This window comes from Microcaecilia unicolor, chromosome 11 (genome assembly GCF_901765095.1).
Source record: "Microcaecilia unicolor chromosome 11, aMicUni1.1, whole genome shotgun sequence".
In the NCBI taxonomy this organism is placed as follows: Eukaryota; Metazoa; Chordata; class Amphibia; order Gymnophiona; family Siphonopidae; genus Microcaecilia; species Microcaecilia unicolor.
Window position 1 is genome coordinate 23889131 of NC_044041.1, and position 27695 is coordinate 23916825.

Consider the following 27695-nt stretch of genomic DNA (forward strand, 5'->3'; position numbering starts at 1 on the left):
TACACTGCCCACTGCTTGCAGAGATGGTACTTTTCCATTTTCACACTGCACAGAAACTGTGGTACTATGTTTAGCTCCTAATTCTGTCAATTTGTTTGGAAATTGGTCCAGTGATATGCCATTAATTTCTGATCAAGACACTCTTGCCAGCTGTGCTGCACTCCTCACGAGATGCATTTTGTTTTCAAGAAATGCTAGAACAAGGAGCTCCCACGAGCCCCTGTAATACAGTGGGGGAAATAAGTATTTGATCCCTTGCTGATTTTGTAAGTTTGCCCACTGACAAAGACATGAGCAGCCCATAATTGAAGGGTAGGTTATTGGTAACAGTGAGAGATAGCACATCACAAATTAAATCCGGAAAATCACATTGTGGAAAGTATATGAATTTATTTGCATTCTGCAGAGGGAAATAAGTATTTGATCCCCCACCAACCAGTAAGAGATCTGGCCCCTACAGACCAGGTAGATGCTCCAAACCAACTCGTTACCTGCATGACAGACAGCTGTCGGCAATGGTCACCTGTATGAAAGACACCTGTCCACAGACTCAGTGAATCAGTCAGACTCTAACCTCTACAAAATGGCCAAGAGCAAGGAGCTGTCTAAGGATGTCAGGGACAAGATCATACACCTGCACAAGGCTGGAATGGGCTACAAAACCATCAGTAAGACGCTGGGCGAGAAGGAGACAACTGTTGGTGCCATAGTAAGAAAATGGAAGAAGTACAAAATGACTGTCAATCGACAAAGATCTGGGGCTCCACGCAAAATCTCACCTCGTGGGGTATCCTTGATCATGAGGAAGGTTAGAAATCAGCCTACAACTACAAGGGGGGAACTTGTCAATGATCTCAAGGCAGCTGGGACCACTGTCACCACGAAAACCATTGGTAACACATTACGACATAACGGATTGCAATCCTGCAGTGCCCGCAAGGTCCCCCTGCTCCGGAAGGCACATGTGACGGCCCGTCTGAAGTTTGCCAGTGAACACCTGGATGATGCCGAGAGTGATTGGGAGAAGGTGCTGTGGTCAGATGAGACAAAAATTGAGCTCTTTGGCATGAACTCAACTCGCCGTGTTTGGAAGAAGAGAAATGCTGCCTATGACCCAAAGAACACCGTCCCCACTGTCAAGCATGGAGGTGGAAATGTTATGTTTTGGGGGTGTTTCTCTGCTAAGGGCACAGGACTACTTCACCGCATCAATGGGAGAATGGATGGGGCCATGTACCGTACAATTCTGAGTGACAACCTCCTTCCCTCCGCCAGGGCCTTAAAAATGGGTCGTGGCTGGGTCTTCCAGCACGACAATGACCCAAAACATACAGCCAAGGCAACAAAGGAGTGGCTCAGGAAGAAGCACATTAGGGTCATGGAGTGGCCTAGCCAGTCACCAGACCTTAATCCCATTGAAAACTTATGGAGGGAGCTGAAGCTGCGAGTTGCCAAGCGACAGCCCAGAACTCTTAATGATTTAGAGATGATCTGCAAAGAGGAGTGGACCAAAATTCCTCCTGACATGTGTGCAAACCTCATCATCAACTACAGAAGACGTCTGACCGCTGTGCTTGCCAACAAGGGTTTTGCCACCAAGTATTAGGTCTTGTTTGCCAGAGGGATTAAATACTTATTTCCCTCTGCAGAATGCAAATAAATTCATATACTTTCCACAATGTGATTTTCCGGATTTAATTTGTGATGTGCTATCTCTCACTGTTACCAATAACCTACCCTTCAATTATGGGCTGCTCATGTCTTTGTCAGTGGGCAAACTTACAAAATCAGCAAGGGATCAAATACTTATTTCCCCCACTGTACTTCAGTGACCCTGGTCCTGAATTGATGAAATTTATTCGGCTCCCTAGCTGTTGCTAAGGGGAAGGACTGAGGCTATTGATTAATTGCTAAGTCGATAACGAATCATGATTATGCTGGCACTGTTATTGGCTAATCAGTGTAAATACAAACCATTGGATGGCTATGACAAGAAGAATGTTTGAGTTGCAGGCATGAAATAACAGTGACTAGTACACAAAAGAGAACCATGAAAACTGAGTGTAAATGACTAAGGATGCAAGGAACGGACCTTAAAGAAACGACAGACACGGCAGCCAGGCTCATATTTGGAAAAACATGATTCGAAAGCACAAAACCCCTCCGCGAGAAACTGCTTTGGCTCCCAATCAAAGAACGCATCGCCTTCAAAATCTGCACCCCGGTTCACAAAATTATCTACGGTGAAGCCCCAGGTTACACGACAGACTTGATCGACCTACCATCTAGCAGCACATCAAAATCAACATGAACATACCTACAGTGGGGGAAATAAGTATTTGATCCCTTGCTGATTTTGTAAGTTTGCATTCTGCAGAGGGAAATAAGTATTTAATCCCTCTGGCAAACAAGACCTAATACTTGGTGGCAAAACCCTTGTTGGCAAGCACAGCGGTCAGACGTCTTCTGTAGTTGATGATGAGGTTTGCACACATGTCAGGAGGAATTTTGGTCCACTCCTCTTTGCAGATCATCTCTAAATCATTAAGAGTTCTGGGCTGTCGCTTGGCAACTCGCAGCTTCAGCTCCCTCCATAAGTTTTCAATGGGATTAAGGTCTGGTGACTGGCTAGGCCACTCCATGACCCTAATGTGCTTCTTCCTGAGCCACTCCTTTGTTGCCTTGGCTGTATGTTTTGGGTCATTGTCGTGCTGGAAGACCCAGCCACGACCCATTTTTAAGGCCCTGGCGGAGGGAAGGAGGTTGTCACTCAGAATTGTACGGTACATGGCCCCATCCATTCTCCCATTGATGCGGTGAAGTAGTCCTGTGCCCTTAGCAGAGAAACACCCCCAAAACATAACATTTCCACCTCCATGCTTGACAGTGGGGACGGTGTTCTTTGGGTCATAGGCAGCATTTCTCTTCCTCCAAACACAGCGAGTTGAGTTCATGCCAAAGAGCTCAATTTTTGTCTCATCTGACCACAGCACCTTCTCCCAATCACTCTCGGCATCATCCAGGTGTTCACTGGCAAACTTCAGACGGGCCGTCACATGTGCCTTCCGGAGCAGGGGGACCTTGCGGGCACTGCAGGATTGCAATCCGTTATGTCGTAATGTGTTACCAATGGTTTTCGTGGTGACAGTGGTCCCAGCTGCCTTGAGATCATTGACAAGTTCCCCCCTTGTAGTTGTAGGCTGATTTCTAACCTTCCTCATGATCAAGGATACCCCACGAGGTGAGATTTTGCGTGGAGCCCCAGATCTTTGTCGATTGACAGTCATTTTGTACTTCTTCCATTTTCTTACTATGGCACCAACAGTTGTCTCCTTCTCGCCCAGCGTCTTACTGATGGTTTTGTAGCCCATTCCAGCCTTGTGCAGGTGTATGATCTTGTCCCTGACATCCTTAGACAGCTCCTTGCTCTTGGCCATTTTGTAGAGGTTAGAGTCTGACTGATTCACTGAGTCTGTGGACAGGTGTCTTTCATACAGGTGACCATTGCCGACAGCTGTCTGTCATGCAGGTAACGAGTTGATTTGGAGCATCTACCTGGTCTGTAGGGGCCAGATCTCTTACTAGTTGGTGGGGGATCAAATACTTATTTCCCTCTGCAGAATGCAAATAAATTCATATACTTTCCACAATGTGATTTTCCGGATTTAATTTGTGATGTGCTATCTCTCACTGTTACCAATAACCTACCCTTCAATTATGGGCTGCTCATGTCTTTGTCAGTGGGCAAACTTACAAAATCAGCAAGGGATCAAATACTTATTTCCCCCACTGTAAATCTGCATTATCCCAGCTGCAAAGGCCTCAAATATAAATCAACTTACGCATCCAGCTTTTCCTACATAAGCACACAATTGTGGAACGCATTACCAAAAGCCTTGAAAACATCGCACGACCACCGAAACTTCCGGAAATCACTAAAAACTAACCTGTTTAAAAAGGCATACCCTACCGACCCAACCTAAATGTCTGATCCCTAAGACACAACAGAACTAAAGCACGTAATGGACATAACTCAACCCTTCTGCAGTACAACTCCCATTTGTGGCTGTGCCACACAAACTTTATCTTACCATAGCATCACTTTGTATTTATAAGTACATAAGTAATGCCACACTGGGAAAAAACCAAGGGTCCATCGAGCCCAGCATCCTATCCACGACAGCGGCCAATCCAGGCCAAGGGCACCTGGCGAGCTTCCCAAACGTACAAACATTCTATACATGTTATTCCTGGAATTGTGGATTTTTCCCAAGTCCATTTAGTAGCGGTTTATGGACTTGTCCTTTAGGAAACCGTCTAACCACTTTTTAAACTCTGCCAAGCTAACCGCCTTCACCACGTTCTCCGGCAACAAATCCCAGAGTTTAATTACACGTTGGGTGAAGAAATATTTTCTCCGATTTGTTTTAAATTTACTACACTGTCGTTTCATCGCATGCCCCCTAGTCCGAGTATTTTTGGAAAGCGTGAACAGACGCTTCACATCCACCTGTTCCACTCCACTCATTATTTTATATACCTCTATCATGTCTCCCCTCAGCCGTCTCTTCTCCAAGCTGAAAAGCCCTAGCCTCCTTAGTCTTTCTTCTCACCGGAGTACCATATAAGCTACATTGAGCCTACAAATATGTGGGAAAATGTGGGATACAAATGTAACAAATAAAATAAATAAACAAAACACTCAGGGCCCGATATTCGGGCAGCAGCGGTCAGTGGTTTATAATTCACTCACAGCCACAGGCTAAAATAACCCGGGATACTCAATGTTAGGTCATCTTCAGGTTCCTACTCAGAATTTGCCATCTCTTTGGTTTAATGATCAGCTCTGCGAATTGAAAATGCAGTTAGGAAAACTGAGAGATGGAGAAAGGACGCGTATGATTATACACTTGGAATTTTTGAGGCCAAGAAGGCCTATTTCTCTCAACTGTGGTGTAAGACAACAAATAGGTCTAGAAATATCTTTACAATGACAAACATTTTTATTGAAGCATCCAAGAGTGCTAAACAGGGTTTTGCCCCACAGATCTGGGGATATTCAGCAGCACTAACCATATAAGTGCCTCAGAGAATTCCCGGATAGGCAGCTGAGCACCATTTAACCTGTTAGGTGCCTCTTCTACCCAGTTATAAAGCAGCCCCCTTTATCTTGTTGAGAAGTGTATGAGCTTAGACAAAAAATGGGACAATACCACTATGTTTGAAACAAATTACATTTTACCATCCAAAGTGGCTCAATCAATTCACAGTTGCTATTCAACTTTTTTATATATATTTTCAGCTTTTTTTAAATATTCAACTTTTTTTAAACTTTTTTTTAAATATGTGTAAAAATAAGGAGGAAAAAAGCCTCTGTATTTGTGTCTGTTAAACCGGGATGGAATCTTCATAGGCTAAAAAACCTCCTTATACCTTTAATCAACAAAACACATCATTTTTGACGAACACTTATCTTTTAGTGCCGTCCTTGCCGTTGCAATTTGGCTTCACTTTGATATGCCGACGGGGTCCCGTTTCGCCGTGCAGGCTTTCTCAAGGGAAACATCTCATGCTACGATGTAAATCTTCAAATTTGCCCTCAGCCCTGCTTTCTTGGTGACTTTTTGCAGCTTTGAGTATTTGAGTACTTCTAGCAACACAACATCCAAGAATCCAGCAAGAACAATGCCATCAATCAAAAGTGGGATGAAGGAAGCAATCTATCTGAGCTACTTAAATGACCCAAAACGTTGTTTTTGGAGCATAGCATCAAGATCAAGTAAAAATCACTGATTCCTTTGTAATATCAGGATCAATTGAATCTCCCCAAAATCAGTGTAGAATGACAAAGGAATACAATGGCAATGATTCCTTTCTTCCACTTTCGGCTGACGGCATTGTTCGTGCCGGATTTTTTGAGAAGTCTGACAGGTTACGTCTTGAGACACACGGGTATTGGTATCCACTCGGTGTGGCAAGCTTAAAATATTCTAATCTTTCAAATTATGTATCGTGCTGTCTAGTGTGAAATGATCAGAAGATAGGAGCTCAACCCCCCAAAAATAATAAAGGGTTCTTAGAAACTTGGAAACCGACTTGAAATGATTGACTTCTTCATTGTACAGAGTATTGCTCCAGTCAGTCTCTTTGAGTAGCTTCTGAGAGATGAGTGCAGGAGACATGTCTCAGCTCACAATTTACAGCAAGTCAACGTGTGAGAAATTTTGCAGCCTGTCGGCTTTCAACTCGTGCAGATGTGTCTGTTAAAGCGGCAAGTGAACCAAAGAAAAGAATTTATGTGGTGACGGCAAAGCGAACGTGCCAGGCAGACCTAATAAGTGATTAAGCTTAATGCATTTATTCATAATTAATTTATAAAAACGATAGCTGGCCATTATTAAATTCTGCATTGCTATTGCGGAGGCCCAACTACACTGTAAGTTATTTGTGGTTCTCGTGGCAGAAATCCTTTTAAGTCAGGAGAGTATGCTATTTCCGTCCTACGTTTTAAAGTGTACTGGTACATTTGATTATACCTTGTATGTACACTATGTGTAATTAAGAATTTGGGGCTGCTTTTGCACAAAAAAAGCAGGGTATAAAATGGTAGGTGTCATGATGATCGATGGCCCTGCAGTTCACGCTGTCAGAATGTTGTCAGCTGGCACCAGCGAGGGGAGGGGAGGACAAAATTAATGCGCAGCTTTCCGTTTCTTTGATCTCTGCGAACCGAAAATCTGTACTACCATCCACAAACAAGGTGGATAACGGCCTCTTTCATCAGCGCTCCTATTGTTATGATATACTGTGATAGATGCGATCTCCATTGCTAATCAGAAGAACAGTTGGGTGCTCTGGGAACTTAAACTGGTACCTTTGATAGCTACTGTTTGCAAGATAATAACTGCTCTGGAAACTATTGTAGATTTCTTCTATTTCTCTAAATCTGGGCCTGAGCATCAAGAGAATAATTTTATGAAGTGATTTCCATGTTTAAAGAATTGGACTCTTTGGGGTCATATGTGTTTAAAAAGTGTGTGTGTGTGGGGGGGGGGGGGAATCTTTTACAAAGAGGAGGTAAGCCCAGTGGCGTTCCTAGGGTGGCTGACATCCGGGGCGGATCGCCGATGCGCCCCTCCCCCCGGGTGCAGCACGACCCCCCCCCCCCCCGGTGAAAGGACACCTCCCCCCAGCGAAAGGACACACCCCCTGGGTGCATTTTTACCTGTTGGGGGAGTGCCACGCGCCTCTCGGCAGAGGGAGCACGGAACGAGCGGAGCTGACAGGCGCGCGGCACCCCTCAGCGGCGTGCACCCGGGGCAGACCGCCCCCACCACCCCCCCCTTGGTATGCCACTGGGTAAGCCCAATGCAGGTTGCCGCTTACTAATCTGGAGCTACTGCCGGCCCGACGTGGCCACCGGCAGTCGTTCCAGCTGAAGCGTGCGCTATTTTCCAGAACTCTGGAAAAAATGTTTCTGTAGCACGGCACTAACCCGGTGGTAATCGGGCATCGCCATGCACTGCCCGGTTGCTGACGGGTTACCGCGGGAACCTGAATGGGTAGCGTTAAGTGCTCCCCACTGCATGGCCACGCGGTAAGGGTTATCTTACTGCGTGGCCATTTGGGAGGGGGTCATTTTACTCACTGTGGTAAAAATGGCCCTGATGCGTGGGAAAATGGTTCCTGCCTTTACTGCAGGGCCCTTTTCTCCACAGCTTAGTAAAAGGACCCCTAGTTCTACGGGGAAATTGCATTAACAAGGGAAGGGAAGGGAAATGGGACTTGATATACCACCTTTCTGTGATATTTTGCAACTACATTCAAGGTGGTTTACATATATTCAGGCACTTATTTTGTACCTGGGGCAATGGAGGGTTAAGTGACTTGCCCAGAGTCACAAGGAGCTGCAGTGGGAATTGAATTCAGTTCCCCAGGATCAAAGTCCACTGCACTTACCACTAAGCTACTCCTCCACTAGCAACATTCTATGTAGAAGCCTGCCCTTGCAGATCAGCAATGCGGCCGCGCAGGCTTCTGTTTCTGTGAGTCTGACATCCTGCACTGCAGAGTGTGTTTCCCTACTCCTCCCCCTGCCTGGGAAACAGCTGTCAGTGCCCCTCCTCAGCGCAACAACCAAGCCCCTGCCCTGCAAAACCGTGAGCCAGGCAGGGGGAGGAGTAGGGACGTGTTTCCCTTCTCCTCCCCCTGCCTACCAATCAGCTCTCAGTGCCCCCCCCCCTCTTGGCGCAACAACCAAGCACCGGCGCAACACCAAAACCCCTACCCCTCTTGACGCATCACCAAGACCCTCCCCCAGCGCTTTACCAAAGCCCCTACCCCCCCCCCCCCCAGCGGGCACATCAACCCCCTCGCCACCCGCAGCCGCCAATACTAACGCTGTCCGGCTGCTGCTGCTTCTCTTGTGGAGCAGCAGTGGCCAGTACAAAAAGAAAAAAGCCAAAAAAAAATGTTTAAACCTGAAACGTGGCTCCGTAGACAGCCATCTGGCATTGGCTGTCATCTCTGCAGCTGCTCCTCCTCTCCCCTCCACGTCACTGCCCCTGCAGGAAGAGCCCGGAGGAGCGCAGCGACGTCAGAGGGGAGAGGAGGAGCGGCTGCAGAGATGACAGCCAATGCCAGATGGCTGTCTAGGGAGCCATGTTTCAGGTTTAAAATCTTTTTTTGGCTTTTTTCTTTTTGTACCGGCCGCTGCTGCTCAACAGGAGACGCAGCAGCGGCCAGACAGCGTTAGTATTGGCAGCTGCGGGTGGTGAGGGGGTTGATGTGCCCGAAGGGGGGGGTAGGGGCTTGGGTGATGCGCCGGGGTGGAGCGGCTTGGGTGATGCGCCGAGGGGGAGGGGAGGGTCGCTGGACATGGTGGCTGCAGGGGGGGCAGGGAAGAGGGAGGTGGGGAGGGGTCCTGAGACCAGATGGGTGGCTGCAGAGGAGGGCAGGGGAGACAGAAGGGACGCTGCAGGGGGGGCAGTGGGAGAGGAGGGTCGCTGGACATGGGTGGCTGCAGGGGGGGGCAGGGGAGAGAGGAGGGCCGCTGCACATGCATGGCTGCAGGGGGAGAGGAGGGTTAGTGGGGAGGGGGGTCCTGAGACCAGATGGGTGGCTGCAGGGGGGGCAGGAGGGACGCTGCGGGGGGGGATTACCTTGCTAGCGCCCATTTCATTGCCTACCGAAACGGGCCTTTTATACTAGTATTCTATAAAGAGCATTCAGCACTGAGCGACCTTTACAGAATTTGCACACCGGGGCCCTTTTACAAAGCAGCGGTAAGCCCAACGGGGGCTTACCATGCGCCAATCTGGAGCTGCCGGCAGCAGTTGCACCCCCAACATGCAGCATTTCTGGCGCTAATATAAATATTTGAAATATATTTCCACAGGCGCTAATCCAGCGGTAAATGGGCAGCGCCGTGCGCTACCTGGTTACTGCCGGATTAGCGTGGGAGCCCGTACCACCACCTCAATAGGTGGCGGTGTAAGTGCTTCCCCCCCCCCCCCCACCTCCCCGCATAGCCATGCAGTAAGTGAAATCTTACCGCATGGCGGTTTCTTTTTTCACTCACTGCGGTAAAAAGGGGCTCAGTGCGTGGCAAAAACGGCCCCCGACGCTAGTGCAGGGCCATTTTTAGCACAGCTTGGTAAAAGGACCCCTTAGCATGGATCATCCCGACACTTAACTTTGGGCACTGTTTACAGAATCGACCCCATATGTTTTATCATCTTCCTCTATTTCATTTCAGTTCTGCGACAGGATAATACATTGCCTACACGAGGGTCTTGAAGTGTCTGGCTATAGAAGCTTCCGCACGTCAGATATTGACTGAAAGACAGTTAATGGAATATTTGTACAAGAACATTTCTTTAGAAAAGAGGCCACATGCACTGAAGCGCTTTACAAGTAATATGTTGCTATATTGTGTGAGAAGGTGACATAAAGTCAGCTGAAGGAGAGATTGCAAAGTCTCGCTCATGAGAGTGAAAGGCACGCAACGGGAATCAATCGATAGGGTCACGTCCTCCCCAGGAAAACTAATAAGATCTACAAAGTTAAAGGGATTCAGTCTATCTGGAGTGTTCTTACAATGGCGTTCTTGAGTATTATTTTGAGAGCGTGGATGCACACATTTCTAGCTGCAATCTCCAGGTGAGATGTAGGTATGTTAAAAGGTGAGCAAAGCTTAGATTGATAAACTCACTGCAACGATGACGGAGAAGCTCGAGTCAGCTTTCCAGGGCAGCCGAGTTGTGCTGTTTGCAGCTGAATCTAACCAAAAAGATTTTCAGCTTAAAATCACCCTTTATGTTTATATGTATTAACATTTTGATTAATCCCAACATTTTGGACGTGCCAAGTCTAAGCGATTTGCAAACATGAGCTAGTCTGAAAAATCAACAGCAAGAAAAGAAACTCCAATAATAACCGATAGCAAAGATACTAATCCAGGGCTTAAAAATTAACCCCCCTTCCCCTTTTACAAAGCGTTGTTAGCAGCTGCCGCACGGCAATGCCGACACAGCCCATTCATTACCGCATTACCGCACCGGCAGCCGCTAGCGCAGCTTTGTAAAAGGGGGTGGGGTAAAAGTACAGCGATACCTCGGTTTTCGTCGATAATCCGTCCGAAAACAATCGGCGAAGTCCGAAACAGACGAAAACCGAGGCAATTATTTCCATATGGAATTGTTTGGCTAGATGCGCGGGGTGATGCTCACACAACGAGAAACAATGCCACACTGAGCAGGAGAATGCGCGGGTCGGCCTTTGTTATCACAAAATTAGCAGCGACATCAAGTGGGCACGCCGACGAAATCAGAGACAAATTTTTTGCGGAAAAAATCGACGAAAACTGACGATAACCGAAGTCAGCGAAAACCGAGGTATTACTGTATATAAAATATCAGTGTGGATCTTAAAACTTCATCAGCTATAATTAGAATACAGTCCTCAAGCTTACTGAAAATCAGCGACTAGCCAGCAATGTACAACTTCCATCTGACTTAGGGGCCCTTTCAACTGCTTATAATCGAAATAGAAAAACGCCTATATTGTGACCCAAATCGGGAGATAGACGTTTATCTCACAAAAACGAATAAAGCGGTATAATCGAAAGCCGAATTTGGACGTTTTCAACTGCACTCCGTCGCGGATGCGGACAAAGTTGATGGGGGCGTGTCGAAGGTGTGGTGAAGGCGGAACTGGGGCATGGTTATCGGGCGATCAGAGATGGGCGCCTTTTGCCGATAATGGAAAAAAAATATGCGTTTTTAGCGAGAATTTAGGGCACTTTTCCTGGACCCTGTTTTTCCACGAATAAGGCCCCAAAAAGTGCCCTAAATGACCAGATGACCACTGGAGGGAATCGGGGATGACCTCCCCTGACTCCCCCAGTGGTCACAAACCCCCTCCCACCACAAAATATGCCGTTTCACAACTTTTTATTTTCACCCTCAAATGTCATACCCACCTCCCTGGCAACAGTATGCAGGTCACTGGAGCAGTTATTAGGGGGTGCAGTGGACTTCAGGCAGGTGGACCCAGGCCCATCCCCCCCCCACCTGTTACACTTGTGCTGGTAAATGGGAGCCCTCCAAACCTCCCCCCAAACCCACTGTACCCACATGTAGGTGCCCCCCTTCACCCCTTAGGGCTATAGTAATGGTGTAGACTTGTGGGCAGTGGGTTTTGAGGGGGATTTGGGGGGGCTCAACACCCAAGGGAAGGGTGCTATGCACCTGGGAGCTGTTTTACCTTGTTTTTTTTTTTTTGTAAAAGTGCCCTCTAGGGTGCCCGGTTGGTGTCCTGGCATGTGAGGGGGACCAGTGCACTATGAATCCTGGCCCCTCCCACGAATAAATGTCTTGGAGTTATTCCTTTTTGAGCTGGGCGCTTTCGGTTTCCATTATCTCTGAAAAAACAAAAACGCCCAGCTCAAAAAAAGATAAACGTCAATGCTTTTCGAAAATATGCTTCGGTCTGCCCCTTCACGGACCCGTTCTCGGAGATAAACGCCCATGGAGATAGACGTTTCCATTCGATTATGCCCCTTATAGGCACCTATGCGCGTACAATGTGCGTCAAATTAGAACTACTGCCTGGCAACCAAATGCCCTGGGCGGTAATTCTAATTTTTACGCACGTCCGATTCGCGTGCCAGAAAATATTTTTTACTTTCTGGTGCGTGGCGCTAACCGAGCAGTAATCGGCAGTGTACACGCGCTGACAATTACTGCCCAGTTAACGTGCAAGTCCTTAGTGCTAAGTTAATGGGTTGCAGTAAGACCCAAAACGGACGCGTGCCAATTTTTATTTTGCCGCACATCCATTTTCGGCTAAAAATAAAAAGGCCTTTTTTTTTTACAGGCGCGCTGAAAAATGGACCTGCGCGCGTCCAAAACACACGCCTACACTAGAGCAGGCCATTTTTCGATGCGCCTTCGTAAAAGGACCCCTGAATAAATCTTAAATCTGGTTCTGGTAGCCCCCTCCCCCACACACCGTTGCCCTTCCCTCTTGCTTAGTATTGAAAGTTCGTTAAGGAGGCTGACGCCACTGTGATCCTTCTTACCAGTTCCCACCTACTTCGTAGAAGTCGACCAAACATCCCAACCCAAATGGAGAGGAAGATGGATGGATTTAATTTTGTTTGTACTTATGCAAGCCCTGTATATTTTTCGTCATTTTGAACATTTTGATTATCTCCCTCCGCCTGCATCACTGTGAACTCCAGGCACACCTTTACACATATGAAAAGGGATAGGGATGGGTCATTCAAACAGGTAGAAAAAGCGACGGTTAAAGCCAGAAAGATGCTCGGGTGCATAAAGAGAGGCATGACCAGCAGGAAAAAGGAGGTGATAGTGCCGTTGTATAAGTCTCTTGTGAGGCCTCATTTGGAGTACTGCGTGCAGTTCTGGAGACTGCACCTACGGAAAGATATAAACAGGATGGAGTCGGTCCAGAGGGCGGCTACGAAATTAGTAAGCGGTCTTGAATGCAAAAATTATAGGGACAGGCTTATGAACCTCAACATGTATACGCTGGGAGAGAGGAGACATGATAGAAACATTTAAATATCTCAAGGGCATTTATGTACAGGAAGAGGGACTTTTTCAAATGAAGGAGAGCTCTGGAATGAGGAGACATACGACAAAGTTAAGAGGGAATAGGCTTAGGAGTAACCTAAGGAAGTATTATTTCACAGAAAGGGTGGTGGAGGCGTGGAATGGCCTCCCGGTGGAGGTGGTGGAATCGAGGACCGTTCCAGAATTTTAAAAGGCATGGGATAAGCATGTGGGATCGCTTAGGAACAGGAAGAATTAAGGGTTACAGAGGATGGGCAGACTGGATGGGTCATATGGCCTTTATCTGCCGTCATGTTTCTATGTTTCTATTGCAGGCAGAGATTTTATCTGCTGTATATAGATACCTTCCCTCTGATATTCAGAGCTAGTTGAACTGGCCAGAAATGGCCGCTGACCGATTAAATAGCATTTCGGTGAATATTCAGTGCAACATAACCGGTTATCTTTGCTGAATATTTGCAGTCAGTGTCAAAATATCTTGCTATAACTGGCAATAGTCCCCGCACTGACCGGCTGAGTTTAGTGGGCAAATCGGACTGCATAAATAGAAGTCCTATCTCTGCCTGCTATTAATTTAACCAGCCAGCGTTGAATATTCACTTAGCACTCCTTTTACTAAGCGGCGGTAAGCCCAACGTGGGCTTACTGCTCGCTATACAGAAAGTACCGCCAGGCTACTGCAGCAGCCCAGCGGTAATTCCCATGCCTAGCGCAAGTGTAGAACACAAGCCGCACCAGCACCAACCCCCTTCTGTCACAGCTTGGTAAAAGGGGCCCTAGCTGGTTAAGTTAGTACCAGCCAAAAATATGGATATTCAGTGCCAGTCGCCAGAAACAGCCCATCACTGAATATCTGGGGTCAGCGCCGACCGTGGCATTTATGTGGGCTGCCTCCTGGTGGCTGAATATCGGCCCCATTATAATTATATTGTGCATGCTGCCCATAGTATTTGAGAGAAATTCTACAAGGAGTTTTCCTTTGAAAATGAGCTTCCAGTCTGATGGATACAAAGTACCCGTGCAATGCAGGTATTATTGTCACTGTTTCCATATATAGGTATCAAAATAATAGGAGATCAGGTGCTTCGTCCAGTTTCACAATCCTTGTCAATGGAAAAAAAAAAACAGGATTTTGAATCCACAGCTCACAGGCACATCCACATAGGACAATAAGAATACATAGAGGGGCATTTTCAATATGATGTCTAAGTCGGACTTTGGGCGTTTTGCGATCACCACTATCACCAATCCTTTTCAACCTAATGATGACCCCACTAGCTAAATCCTTATCCAACCAAGGCCTTAACCCTTTCATCTATGCAGACGGTCACAATATACATTCCTTACAAATGTGATCTGATAGAAATCACCAATGAAATCAAGCTCAGCTTGAATATCATGGACTCATGGGCAAACACATTTCAACTAAAACTCAACACAGAAACAACACACTGTCTCTTCCTCTCATCCCAATACAATATGAACAAACCTACACCCCAGATTATACCCTCTCTGTCTCAAACAGCCTGAAAATTCTCGGTGTTACAATCGACCGTAACCTCACACTAGAGAACCAAGTGAAATCTACAACAAAGAAAATGTTCCACTCAATGTGGAAACTCAAACGCGTGAAACCATTCTTCCCGAGGGAAACATTTCGCAACCTGATACAATCAATGGTACTAAGCCATGTAGACTACTGCAACGGAATTTATGCGGGATGCAAAGAACAAATGATAAAGAAACTTCAGACCGCTCAAAACACGGCAGCCAGGCTTATATTTGGAAAAACGCGATTCGAAAGTGCCAAACCCCTCCGAGAAAAACTGCACTGGCTCCCAATCAAAGAACGTATTGCTTTCAAAATGTGCACCCTGGTTCATAAAATTATCTACGGCGAAGCCCCGGGATACATGACAGACCTCATAGACCTACCAACCAGAAACTCAACAGGATCAACACGAACATACCTAAATCTCCACTACCCAAGCTGCAAAGGACTCAAATACAAATCAACCGATGCATCCAGCTTTTCCTACATAGCACACAACTATGGAACGCATTACCAAAAGCCGTGAAAACAACTTATAATCACCTAAACTTCCGGAAATCATTAAAAACTAACCCGTTCAAAAAGGCATACCCTACCGACCCAACTTAAATGCCTGCATCCTGGAACACAATGAAACCAAGGCTCGTAATGGACATATAATAACTCTTCCTCTCTACGATTCCCTAATGTGTCCGTACACACGAACCTAATTCTACCACAACATTACTGTATTTGTTCATAACTGGAATTAGCGAACGCCTTTACGGTACTATGTAAGCCACATTGAGCCTCCAAATAGGTGGGAAAATGTGGGTTACAAATGTAACCAATAAATAAACATCCAAAATCCAAAAAGGAAATATAGCCATTTTTGAACAAACAAAATGTCTATCTTTTTTTTTTTTTAATACCATTTGTAACAAGGTTTGGTGCTCTGTGCATTTATCTTTTCAGGCCATTAAAAAAAATGTACAAGTGAAAAACAGAGAAAATTAAGCTATTGGGATGTAGGAGGGGCCAGCATTTTTAGCAGGCTGGTCCCCCAGACATCTCAGAAGAGCAATGGAGCACCATAGGGGGCACTGCTGTGGGGTTCATATAAATGCTCCCAGGTACACATCTCACCGTTGCTCCCTTATCTTGTCTGCTGAGCCCTCCAAAACCCACTACTCCCAACTGTACACTACTACAATAGCCCTTATGGGTGAAGGAGACACTTACATGTGGGTACAGTGGGTTTCTGGTCAGTTTTGGAGAGCTCACAGTTTCCACACAAGCGTAAAAGGTGGGGGGGGGGGGGGTATGGACCTGGGTCCACCTGTCTACAGTGCACTGAACCCACCACTACATTACTCCAGGGACCTGCATGCTGCTCTATTGGACATGACTATAACATCTGAGGCTGGCAAGTCATATTTTTATTCACATTTTTTGGGGGTGGGAGGGAGTCATTGACCACTGGGAGAATAAGGAAGGTCATCCCTGAATCCCTCCAGTGGTCATCTGCTCATTTATGGCACCTTTTTGTGTCTTATTCATTAGAAAAACAGGTCTAGACCAAAACGTTGAAGTTTTCACCCTAGACTTTTTGGGTTTGTTCCATTATGGATGCAAAACATCTAAATGTTAGGCACGCCCTAATCCTGCCTTCAAAACGCCCCCCCCCCCCCAACACGCCCCCTTGTGATTTGGATGCACTGTAGATGAAAGGCATAGATAGACATCTGCAAAACAGATTTTGAAAATATTGATGTGGACGTTTTGAGAAGAAATCCATGAAGATGGTGCTTGGAGTGGAGGAGTAGCCTAGTGGTTAGTGCAGTGGACTTTGATCCTGGGGAACTGAGTTCGATTCCCACTGCAGCTCCTTGTGACTCTGGGCAAGTCACTTAACCCTCCATTGCCCCTGGTACAAAATAAGTACCTGAATTTACTATGTAAACCACTACTACTACTTAACATTTATAAAGCGCTACTACGGTTACGCAGCGCTGTACAATTTAACATGGAAGGACAGTCCCTGCTCGAAGAGCTTACAATCTAAGAGACAAATGTACAGTTAATCTGATAGATCAGACAGATTGGGGCAACCTATATGTTCGAAAGGTTAGGTTCCGAATGCAGCATTGAAGAGGTGAGCTTTAAGCAAGGATTTGAAGATGGGTAGGGAGGGGGCTTGGAGTAGGGATTGGGGAAGGTTGTTCCAGGCATAGGGTGAGGCAAGGCAAAATGAGCGGAGCCTGGAGTTGGCAGTGGTGGAGAAGGGTACTGAAAGGAGGGATTTGTCCTGAGAGCGGAGGTTACGGGCAGGAACGTAGGGGGAGATGAGGGTAGAGAGGTAGTGAGGAGCAGCAGATTGAGTGCATTTGTAAGTAAGGAGGAGAAGCTTGAATTGGATGCGGTATCTGATCGGAAGCCAGTGAAGTGACCTGAGGAGAGGGGTGATATGAGTATATCGGTTCTGGCGGAATATAAGACGTGCGGCAGAGTTCTGAATGGATTGAAGGGGGGATTGCAAAAACCACAGAGAGGTGGTATATCAAGTCCTATTTCCCTTTCCCTTATGACATTTTTCTCTTTCAAAAATAAGCCCCACTGATCGTTTTAAACACTAATCGTTGCTGGCTAAATTGTCACCCAATATTCAGTGCCGGGCCATGTCCAGGCACAGCTACTGAATATCAGGGGACAAATTTTGGGCAGTCTGGCCACCCGTAGCTTATACAGGTCCAGCCAATATTCAACTGGGCAAGTACAAAGCAGTTATGTGGGTCTCAGCTGAATATCGGGCCAGGACCCGCATAACTCTTAAAAAAAATTTTTTCTCTGAGCCGCCTCCCCCAACCCACCAAAGTCCGGGTAGGCTCCCTGGGCCTACCTGTATCCCTAATGGTCCACAGTGGTTTTTTGGGGGCAGAAGCGCAGCCCCCCCCTCGTTCCTATCCTTTGCTGCGCCATTCTAAAATGGCTGCACCCGCATAATCCCGGTCTTCTCCCCAGTGCTGCCCGCAGCACTGCTCCTGACCTGCCCACTTTTTAGTTGGGCGGTCTGTGGGGGTATTCAGCGGGACTCTCCAGTTAAGTACAGCACCGTACGGAGGGCAGGGCGGTCCACCCCAGGTGCATACTGCAGGGGGGGGGGTGCAGGGAGCAGCCGCACGGCTGTCGGCTCCACCGGTTCCCTGCTCCCTCTGATGTTACTTCCTATTCCAGGGCAGAGGGAGCAGGGAACCGGTGGAGCCACCAGCTACGCGGCTCCTCCCAGCACACCCCAGGAGGTAAGAGCAATGCACCCGGGGAGGGGGCTGTTTCGAGGTGATGCGCCGGGGGGGGGGGACGCTGCATCCGGGGGGGGGGGGGGGGTGCACAGCGGCGATCCATCCCAGGTGGCAGCCGACTAAGCAACACCACTGGTTAAGTGCCGCTGATTATCCCCACAGGCATCGGGAAGCAATTTCCTGTCCACTTAAATCGCTTTGATTATTGGCTGTCTCCTGTCTGAAGCTTTGTCAAATTGCTTTGAGAGGTATCAGCACAACTTCCAGTGACCTTTTCTCGAATCAAGTATACAGCATGGCAAACATTTTAAAATCCGTGGTTGCTTTCACAGTTGGGATTTTTCCTTTTATACTTGTCCCTTGCAGAGACATATTAGATTTATTTTTTCCCTTCCAGATTTCTGTGTCTCATAATTATCAACAATTTTCAACTTTATTCAGACTGTTCTTCTGGCATTTTAAAAAGCTTTCGGGAACAACTCCTACATTCACTGTTTCTTTTGTTTTTGAGGAAGTACAAAATCACTGTGAAAAGGATTAAATAAAACAAACACTCTTTTGGTCTCTTTATCAGCCAATAAGTAGCAATTGGGGAAGGTACATGACTTCATTGTTCTTGCTCTGAATTTGACCTTCATTACATTTTAAATAGAAAAGCAACTACCAGGTTTAAGGAGAAAATGTGGGTATCGGCTAATCTTATCTTAATTAGTCAAAATTATTATGGAAATGAGGCCTTCAAGGGAAACTTTTTTAAAAATATATATTTGGGGACAACTTTCAAGCCATTTGTTTTTGGAGAAAATGGACTTTTTGCTTCCAGGGTGATGTCAGCTGATAAGGAACAATTGACCTACCCAGTCTAACCAGGATCGTTTCCCTTCTGTACTTTAAAAAAAAAATTCTCCTGGAGTGGCCTAGTGGAGTGGAGGAGTGGCCTAGTGGTTAGGGTGGTGGACTTTGGTCCTGGGGAGCTAAGGAACTGAGTTTGATTCTCGGCACAGGCAGCTCCTTGTGACTCTGGGCGAGTCACTTAACCCTCCATTGCCCCATGTAAGCCGCATTGAACCTGCCATGAGTGGGAAAGCGTGGGGTACAAATAAAAAAAAAAAACTTAGAAACACCAAGGCAGATACTACTACTATTAAACATTTCTATAGCGCTACTAGACTTACGCAGCGCTGTACAAATTAACATGAAAAGACAGTCCCTGCTCAACAGAGCTTACAATCTAAATTGGACAGATGAACAGACAGCTAGGGGTGGGGAAATTGCAGGGGTAGGGGTGAAAAGTGGGGGTGTTGAGTAAGAGAGTCATGGTTAGGAGTCGAAAGCAGTAGCAAAGAGGTGGGCTTTAAGTCTAGACTTGAAGACAGCCAGAGACTGAGCCTGACGTACTGGCTCAGGGAGTCTATTCCAGGCATAAGGAGCAGCGAGATAGAAGGAACGGAGCCGGGAGTTAGCAGTGGGGGAGAAGGGGGACGACAGGAGACATTTACCCAGCGAACAGAGTTCACGGGGAGGAGTGTAGGGAGAGAGGAGAGCGGAAAGGTACTGAGGAGCTGCGGAGTGGATGCACTTGTAGGTCAAAAGCAGAAGTTTGAACCGTATGCGGAAGCGGATAGGGAGCCAGTGAAGCGACTTGAGGAGAGGGCTAACGTGAGTATAGCGACTCTGGCGGAATATCAGACGCGCAGCAGAGTTTTGGACAGATAAAGACCATATGGCCTGTCCAGTCTGCCCATCCTTGCCATCTTCTATCCCTTCTCCCTTAGAGATCTTTGCCCCAAGCTTTCTTGAATTCAGATACAATCATTATCTCCGCCACCTCCACTGGGAGGCCGGTTCTGCGAATTCACCACCCTTTCTGTGAAGAAGTATTTCCTCAGATTACTCCTGAGCAGTGCCGCGAGGGCTAATGGCACCCGGGGCGGGTCGCCGCTGCGCACCCCCCCCCCCAGGTACAGTACGGCGCGACCCCCCTCCCTCTGCGGCGCACCCCCCCCCCCCCGGACCGCATTCTTATCTGGGGGAGGGCCGATCCGCCCCGAGTGCACGTCACTCGGAGCTGCGTCGGCCCCGCTGGTTCCCTGCTCACTCTGCCCCGGAACAGGAAGTAACCTGTTCCGGGGCAGAGAGAGCAGGGAACCAGCGGGGCCGGCACCCCCCGAGCGCGTGCACCCAGGGCGGACCGCCCCTCCCGCCCCCCCCTTCCTACGCCACTGCTCCTGAGTCTTTCCCTTTTTCACCTTCATCATATATCTCTCATTCCAGAGCTTCCTTTTAATTGAAAGAGACTCACCTCCTGTGCTTTTCTGTGGGTCCTGTGGACGCGTGAACACCCCCAATATTAATCAAAACGTCTTCACTGTGTCCAATTTGTTTTGAGTTTATCACCCTGGATCCCTCCCCTCAGTACCCTTCTCCACCACCGCCAACTCCAGGCTCCGCTCATTCTGCCTCGCCTCACCCTATGCTTGGAACAACCTTCCTGAGCCCTTATGCCAAGCCCCCTCCCTGCCCGTCTTCAAGTCTTTGCTTAAAGCCCACCTCTTCAATGCTGCATTCGGCACCTAACCCTTACCGTTCAGTGAATCCAGACTGCCCCAATTTGACTGCCCCTATCGGACCGACCGTTCACTTGTCTATTAGATTGTAAGCTCTTTGAGCAGGGACTGTCTCTCTTTGTTAAATTGTACAGCACTGCGTAACCCTAGTAGCGCTCTAGAAATGTTAAGTAGTAGTAGTAGCAGTATTTTGAAAAGTTGGCTCTTACGCACGGAGGTAGTTAAAGGTCCCTATCATCTCTCCCTTCTCCCGATAGTCCATTCTATCTGTTCCATTACCTTAATACACACACAATACAAAACTGCTTGAATGTTTTAGATATGAAATATAAAGGGTGTCCACTGCAGAGAATTCATTAGCTATTCTGTATTATCTCTTTAATCTCTCCCTCAGTGAAAAATACACTTTTTGAAGTTTCCTTTTGATATATAACTCATCTCCGGTGCCATTAATACAGATCCTTTCTTGACATGTCATGTGCATTACATGCGCCACTCTGGGAATATATTCAAAATTTATCAGAAATTGTCTCTAAAAGTTCAAATGTTCTGTCACACTTATCCCACAATGATTTCTGATTAAACTGGAAAAAAAAATGCTTTTTAAGTTGTCTAAAACAGAAATGCCATATTTTGCTTGGATAGCTCATGGCAAACTGTTTAATTTGTGAAAACTAAAAACACATCCCCAACCCTTTAAGGCGGGGGTTCTCAACCCAGTTACACCTAGCCAGTCAGGCTTTCAGGATATCCACAACGAATATGCATCAGAGAGATCTGCATACACTGCCTTCTTTTTTTAAGAGCCAGCTGCCGATACTCGGGCGGAACTTAATTGAGTAGTGTCGCCGAATATCACCGCTAACTGTCCATCCCCTAACCAGCTAGGTTAGGGGTGGAGTTAGGGTAGAGGGCCAACTTAGCCAGTAAGCAATGATATTCAGTTAGGGTTACCATATTTTGTCTCCCCCAAAAGGAGGACACATACCCCAGCCCGTTTCACACCTCGCCCCTTTCACAATCCACCCGCCCCCTGTTGCATTTTCCCGTCCCCCCTGTCACACACCCCGTTACTCCCCCTCCCCGTCACCCCCCTCCCCTTACCTTACTACTGCCCTGGTGGTCTAGTGACCTCTTCGGGGCAGGAAAGAGCCCCCTCTTTCCTGCCCAGAGCGCTGCCCTGCATGCATGCTTCCTGTTGGTGATCTCGGCACCGATTCAAAATGGCCGCCGAGAGTTGAAGTCTCGCGAGGTCACTTCAACTCTCGGCGGCCATTTTGAATTGGCGCCGAGATGACGAACAGGAAGGATGCATGCAGGGCAGCACTCCGGGCAGGAAAGAGGGGGCTCTTTCCTGCCCCAAAGGCGGAAGAGGTCACTAGACCACCAGGGCAGTAGTAAGTAAGGGGAGGAGAGGCTAGCAATCTGCTCGCCCACCAGCCTGCCTGTTTGTCCAGAAACAGCTTGCAAGCCGCTTACCAATGTGGGATGATTATTTCCACCCCCCCCCCCCCCCACACACACACACCCCCGAGTGGCTTAGGCACCAAAAAACAGTAAGGGGTGGATATTGAAAGGTGTTTAAGCAGGCAGAAGAGGCTCCTGTCCACATAAACACTGATCAGTGGGCCATCTCCAGATAGTCAGCGACACTTACATAAGAGAACATAAGTGTAGCCATACTGGGTAAGACCAATGGTCCATCTAACCCAGTATCCTGTTTTCCAAACAGTGGCCAAGCCAGGTCACAAGTACCTGGCAGAAACCCAAATCGTGGCAACATTCCATGTAGAACCCCAAAGAATAGCAAGATTCCGAAATCCTAAAGAGTGACAAGATTCCATGCAGAATCTCAAAGAGTAGCAACATTCCATACTACAAATCCCAGGGAAAGCAGTTGCTTCCCATGTCTGTCTCAATTACACAGCACCACTGAATATTCCCTCCGATTGCAGTGGCCTTGTGCAATTAGTTCCAGGGCTGTCCGTGGGCAGAGTCAGGAACAGTGGCGTTCCTGGGGGGTGGGGGCAGTCTGCCCCAGGTGCACGCCGCTGGGGGGGTGCTGCACGCGCCTGTCCGTCGTTCGTTCCATGCTCCCTCTGCCCCGGAACAGGTTCCTGTTCCGGGGCAGAGGGAGCATGGAACAAATGACGGACAGGTGCGTGCGGCACCCTCCCCCTAGCAGCGTGCACCCAGGCAGGGGGTGCTTTTGCGGGGAGGTGTCCTTTCACCGGGGGGGGGGGGGGGGTGCGCTGTATCTGGGGGGGGGGGGGCGCTGCACCCGGGGGGGCGGGGCACATCGGCGATCCGCCCCGGGTGTCAGCCCCCCTAGGAACGCCACTGGTCAGGAACAGCCAGTAGTTAGTTATGTGGGCAACATCCATACTCAGTGCCAGTGCCCGCATAGTTAACGAAGCAGATAGCACTGCCTTTTGTAAAGTCCTATCTTTCCCCAGTTAGCTTGATGGGTGTCAGTACTCAATATTGACCGGCATAACTTCTACGTAAGCAGCAGACCTGGATATTGAATACCGGTGACCAGACACAGCTCAGCATTGAATATCTTTGGCTGAATATTGGGGAAGGAAATCATTTTGTTTTACAGGAGTTCAAAAAATAAGAATAAAGTGGTGTGTTAGTCCACTTTTAGAGGTAATAAATAGAAATGAATCAAAACATAGGAAAGAAAATAAGATGACACCTTTTTTATTGGACTAACTTAATACATCTTTTGATTAGCTTTCAAAGGTAACCTTTTTTTTCTGATCTTAAGAAGAGGGGTTACCATTGAAAGCTAATCAAAAGATGTATTAAGTTAGTCCAATAAAAAAGGTATCATCTTATTTTCTTTCCTATGTTTTGATTTTATTTATTATCTTTAAAAGTGGACTAACACAGCGACCATATCACTTTACACAAGAAATAAGCAGAAATCAAAACAGTCCGCTGCACTCTGGTCCGCAAAGAGGGGTAAAGGGTCCAAAATACAAAATAGGGATATGCACAGGCCAACATTTTTCAATTCATTTAGCTTTTTCCCTGATTTTTGGGTGGGTTTGCACCCCCCCCTCCCCCCATTTATTTCACACATTCATTGTAATGGAAAGTTAGTGACACACACTATGCCTTTTTAATATGCACGAATTGGCTTAATATATGTTAATTCATCAGTTACTATGCGTTAAATCAATTTAGCATGCACAAACAATGTTAAGGAGCACTAATAGATCAAATTGTGGCTACGAAATGCACATTTCTAGAATTCAATATTGTTAAAAAGGGAAAAGAGGAAGGGAAAGTGAACCACACAAGTCCTGTAAAGAAGGCTGTTTTGGGATGAATTAGGAGAGATCCAGACTTGGAGGTTTAAGTAAGGGAGGGATCCAGGGGCGTAGCCAGACACCCAATTTTGGGTGGGCCTGGGCCCAAGATGGGTGGGCAGAAGAACCCCGCCCCGCCCCACAGGTGATTTGGTCTCTCCTTCTCTCGCCTGCATGCCATATGGTCTCTCAAACATCCCCCCTCTCCCGTATACCTTTTTTTTTTTTTTTTTTTTAATGTTTCAAAGTTTTTATTGATGATTCCACAGATTAACACAATCATTTGATTAAGTACATAACAGTTTTAACTTTGTCAGTCATATGTACACTAATCCGCGGTCATTATCATCAAATTTACAATTTCCTTCCCAATTCCCCCCTTCCCCCCCTTAATACTGTCTTTAACATAATCCTTGTATCAAAATAGAACAATAAACAACAATGAACATTACCCTCTATCTGCACTTTCCAAGAATAATAACTTGTATTTGTATCGCGGTATCCCGTATACCTTTTAAATAGCAGATTTTCACCAGCAGCGAGCAGCAACTAATACACACTGCTCACGTTGGCCCCACACCCTTCTCTCTGATGCAGCTTCCTGTTTCCGCCTAGGCAGAAATACATCAGAGGGAAGGCTGTGGGGCCGGTGCGAGCAGTATGTATGTCACTGCTCACTGCAGGCGAAGATCTGCTACTTACAAGGTATGCAGGAGGGACACTTGTTGGGAGTTTTCGGCTGGTGGGGCTTGGGGATCCCTGCCAGCCACATCATAGGTGTGCTGCTACTGGGTGGGCCTGAACCCAAAGTGGGTGGGCCTGGGCCCACCCAAGCCCACCCTTGGCTACGCCACTGGAGAGATCGATATTCAAAGTAATTTTATATGACCAGAAATTGCTTCTGGAAGGTTAAATCGCCTCTTTGCAGTTAACCGCTAATTTTCAAAAGCACTTAACCGGTTAATGCTGCTGAAAGTAACCAGTTTGCACCAAACTGCAAATCGGCTATTTTGAGGGCATTCTGGGGGTGGAGTCAGCACTTGGCCAGTTAATTGATGATATTCAGCACTTAACCGGCCAGGTTAACCGCATAAATAGGACCTTATAAAAGTCAGTCTTACCTAGGGTTACCATATTTTGTCCCCCCAAAAGGAGGACACATGCCCCGCCCCCACCACACACTCCTTTCACACTCCGCCTCGCCCCCTTTCACGCCCTCGCTCCGCCCCTGTCACATTTTCCCCTCCCCCCTGTCACACACCCAGTCACTCCCCCTTCCTGTCAACCCCCTCCCCTTACCTTACTACTACCCTGGTGGTCTAGTGACCTCTTCGGGGCAGGAAAGAGCCCCCTCTTTCCTGCCCGGAGCGCTGCCCTGCATGCATCCTTCGTGTTCCTGATCTTGGCGCCGATTCAAAATGGCCGCCGAGAGTTGACCTCTCGCAAGGTCACTGCAACTCTCAGCGGCCATTTTGAGTCGGTGCTAAGGTCAGGAACAGGAAGGATGCATGCAGGGCAGCGCTCCGGGCAGGAAAGAGGGGGGCTCTTTCCTGCCCCGAAGGCGGAAGAGGTCACTAGACCACCAGGGCAGTAGTAAGTAAGGGGAGGGGAGACTAGCAATCTGCCCGTTTGTCCAGAAATCCGGACAAACGGGCAGATTGGCAAAACCCTCCTGGTTGCCCGGACATGTCCTCAAAAAGAGGACATGTCTGGGTAAATCCGGACATATGGTAACCCTAGCCTTACCTTTATGTGGTGCCCCATAGCCAGTTAAGTGTTGAATATTGCACTCAACTAACTATGGGGTCCTTTCACTAAGGCGCAGCGAAAAATGGTCTGTGCTGGTGTAGGCACATGTATTGGACGAGCGCAGGTCCATTTTTCAGCACGCCTGCACAAGAGGCCTTTTTTGGCCAAAAATGGACATACGGCAAAATAAAAACGAGCGTGTGTCCATTTTGTGCCTGAGACCTTACCGTCACCCATTGACTTAGCGGTAAGGTCTCATGCGTTAACTGGGCGGTAACTGTCAGTGCGCATACACTGCCGATTACCGCCCGGTTAATGCCACGCGGTACAAAATAAAAATGATTTTCTGCCATGCGTTTTGGATGCGCATCAAAATTAGAATTACTGCCCAGGGCAGGCGGTAGCTGGGCAGTAGTTCTAATTTGATGCACGTTGTACGCATGCCGGTGCCTACGTGCCTTAGTTAAAGGGCCCCTGTGTGTTAGCTGGCTCTAGTACCAGGGTCATAGCCAGACCTCGGCGGGAGGGGGATCCAGAGCCCGAGGTAGGGGGGCACAATTTAGCCCACCATCGCTGAACCCTCCCCCCCTACTGCCAACCCCCCGCCACTTTCTACTGCTGCCACCGAACCTCCCCCGCCACTTCCGACCCCCCTCTCGCCGCCAACCCTCTGCCGCCACTTTCGACCTCTCCTCCCGTCGCCGACCCTCCCTCATTGCCGCCACCACCAGGTACCTTTGCTGGTGGGGGTCCCCAACCCTCGCCAGCCGAAGTCTTCTTCAGCGCCGGTCTGAGTCCGGCGCGTTCGCTGATCTGTTTCTGTGAGTTCTGACTCCTGACGTCCTACACGTGTGCGGCGGGGGAGGGTCGGCAGTGGCAGCGGGGGGTCGAAAGTAGAGGGGGCCAGGGCTAAATCTGTGGGGGCCCATGCCCCCGTGGCCCCACCTAGCTACGCCCCTAGCCAGTACCCAGGCATGGCCCAGTAATGAATTTCCAGGCTTAACATCATCAGCGGTCTGCAACCTGCCGATTTGCTGCCAGCTGAATATCGGGCCTAGAATGTCTAAAACACAGTTTTGTTCAGAAAACGTTGTGAGCTGCTTCGTGTCACAGAAAATATAACTCGCAGACTGGTACCGGTATTTGCAACTCTTTCCTTTTTTGAATAACAGAGCACAGTGGTCGTTATACCATTGGGAGTCTTACCTTTGACTGTGCAGGGTGATGCTGTCTGCTATAGACTGTCTGGAGAAACTTCTGGTTGTGCCAGCTTCAGAGGGTGTTCCCCATCCCGCGGAAGATCCTAGCCACGATTTGACACTTCCTGCTAGGTCCAAACTTAGAGTAGAGCCAATGCTTGACTGGCTGTCACTAAAAGCAATAGACAGCAAATAGCATTTAGTCAAAGTCTTAGCCAGATGTACTAAAGGATTCGCCCCAATTTTGTGGTATTTTATAAGAGTTGAACAAGTGGAAAAAGACATGCAGAGCACCTATAGGGGCCTACCCCCCAGATTCTATTGGCGCACCTAGCGTTCTGAGCCGAAATCCAGGCATAGTCTATAACAATGCACATAACTTAATTGGCTTCACAAGCTAATCAGAATTGTTAACAGCACTTAACAAGCACTGAGCACTAATTGGCAATAATTAGAATTTACGCCCACAACTCGCTTAGCATATTCTGTAACGCACTGCGCCTAAATCCTACTGCGCACAGGGAAAAAGGGGCATGGTTGTGGATGGGGAAATTTTGTGGGGGTTTCAAAATTTACACGCACCGTTATAGAATATGGCCCTCTGCGCCTAAATCTATGTGCCGGTATTTACGCCATGTTTTAGCTGGTGTAAAGGGAGGGGCGTAGTTTTAGGTGCTAGGATATCAACAAAGCATATTCTATATACTGCACCAAAATCTAGGTACCACTCTTAGAAGACGCTTAAGCAGAAATGCGGTTTTTCAGGCGCCATATATATAGAATCTGGCCCCTGTTCTACACAGCGACATAGATGCCCAGTTTTCTCTATAGAATACTAGCATACCCGGGTATGTCCACTAACATTTAGACCAGGGGCGTATCTGCGTGGGGCCTCAGGGGCCTGGGCCCCCGCAGATTTTGCCCTGGACC

At 47.8% G+C, this 27695-nt stretch overlaps 1 protein-coding gene across 3 annotated transcripts in view; it reads right to left on the reverse strand.

The window, feature by feature from the left end:
- The window catches only part of MYO18B (myosin XVIIIB), a 549955-nt gene that overhangs the window by 12575 nt on the left and 509685 nt on the right, over window positions 1-27695 (reverse strand). For all 3 annotated transcript variants that reach the window (XM_030218025.1, XM_030218027.1, XM_030218024.1), the window contains one exon: window positions 26773-26937. In XM_030218025.1, coding sequence (XP_030073885.1) covers window positions 26773-26937 — 165 coding nt within the window. The remainder of the gene's footprint in view (window positions 1-26772; window positions 26938-27695) is intronic.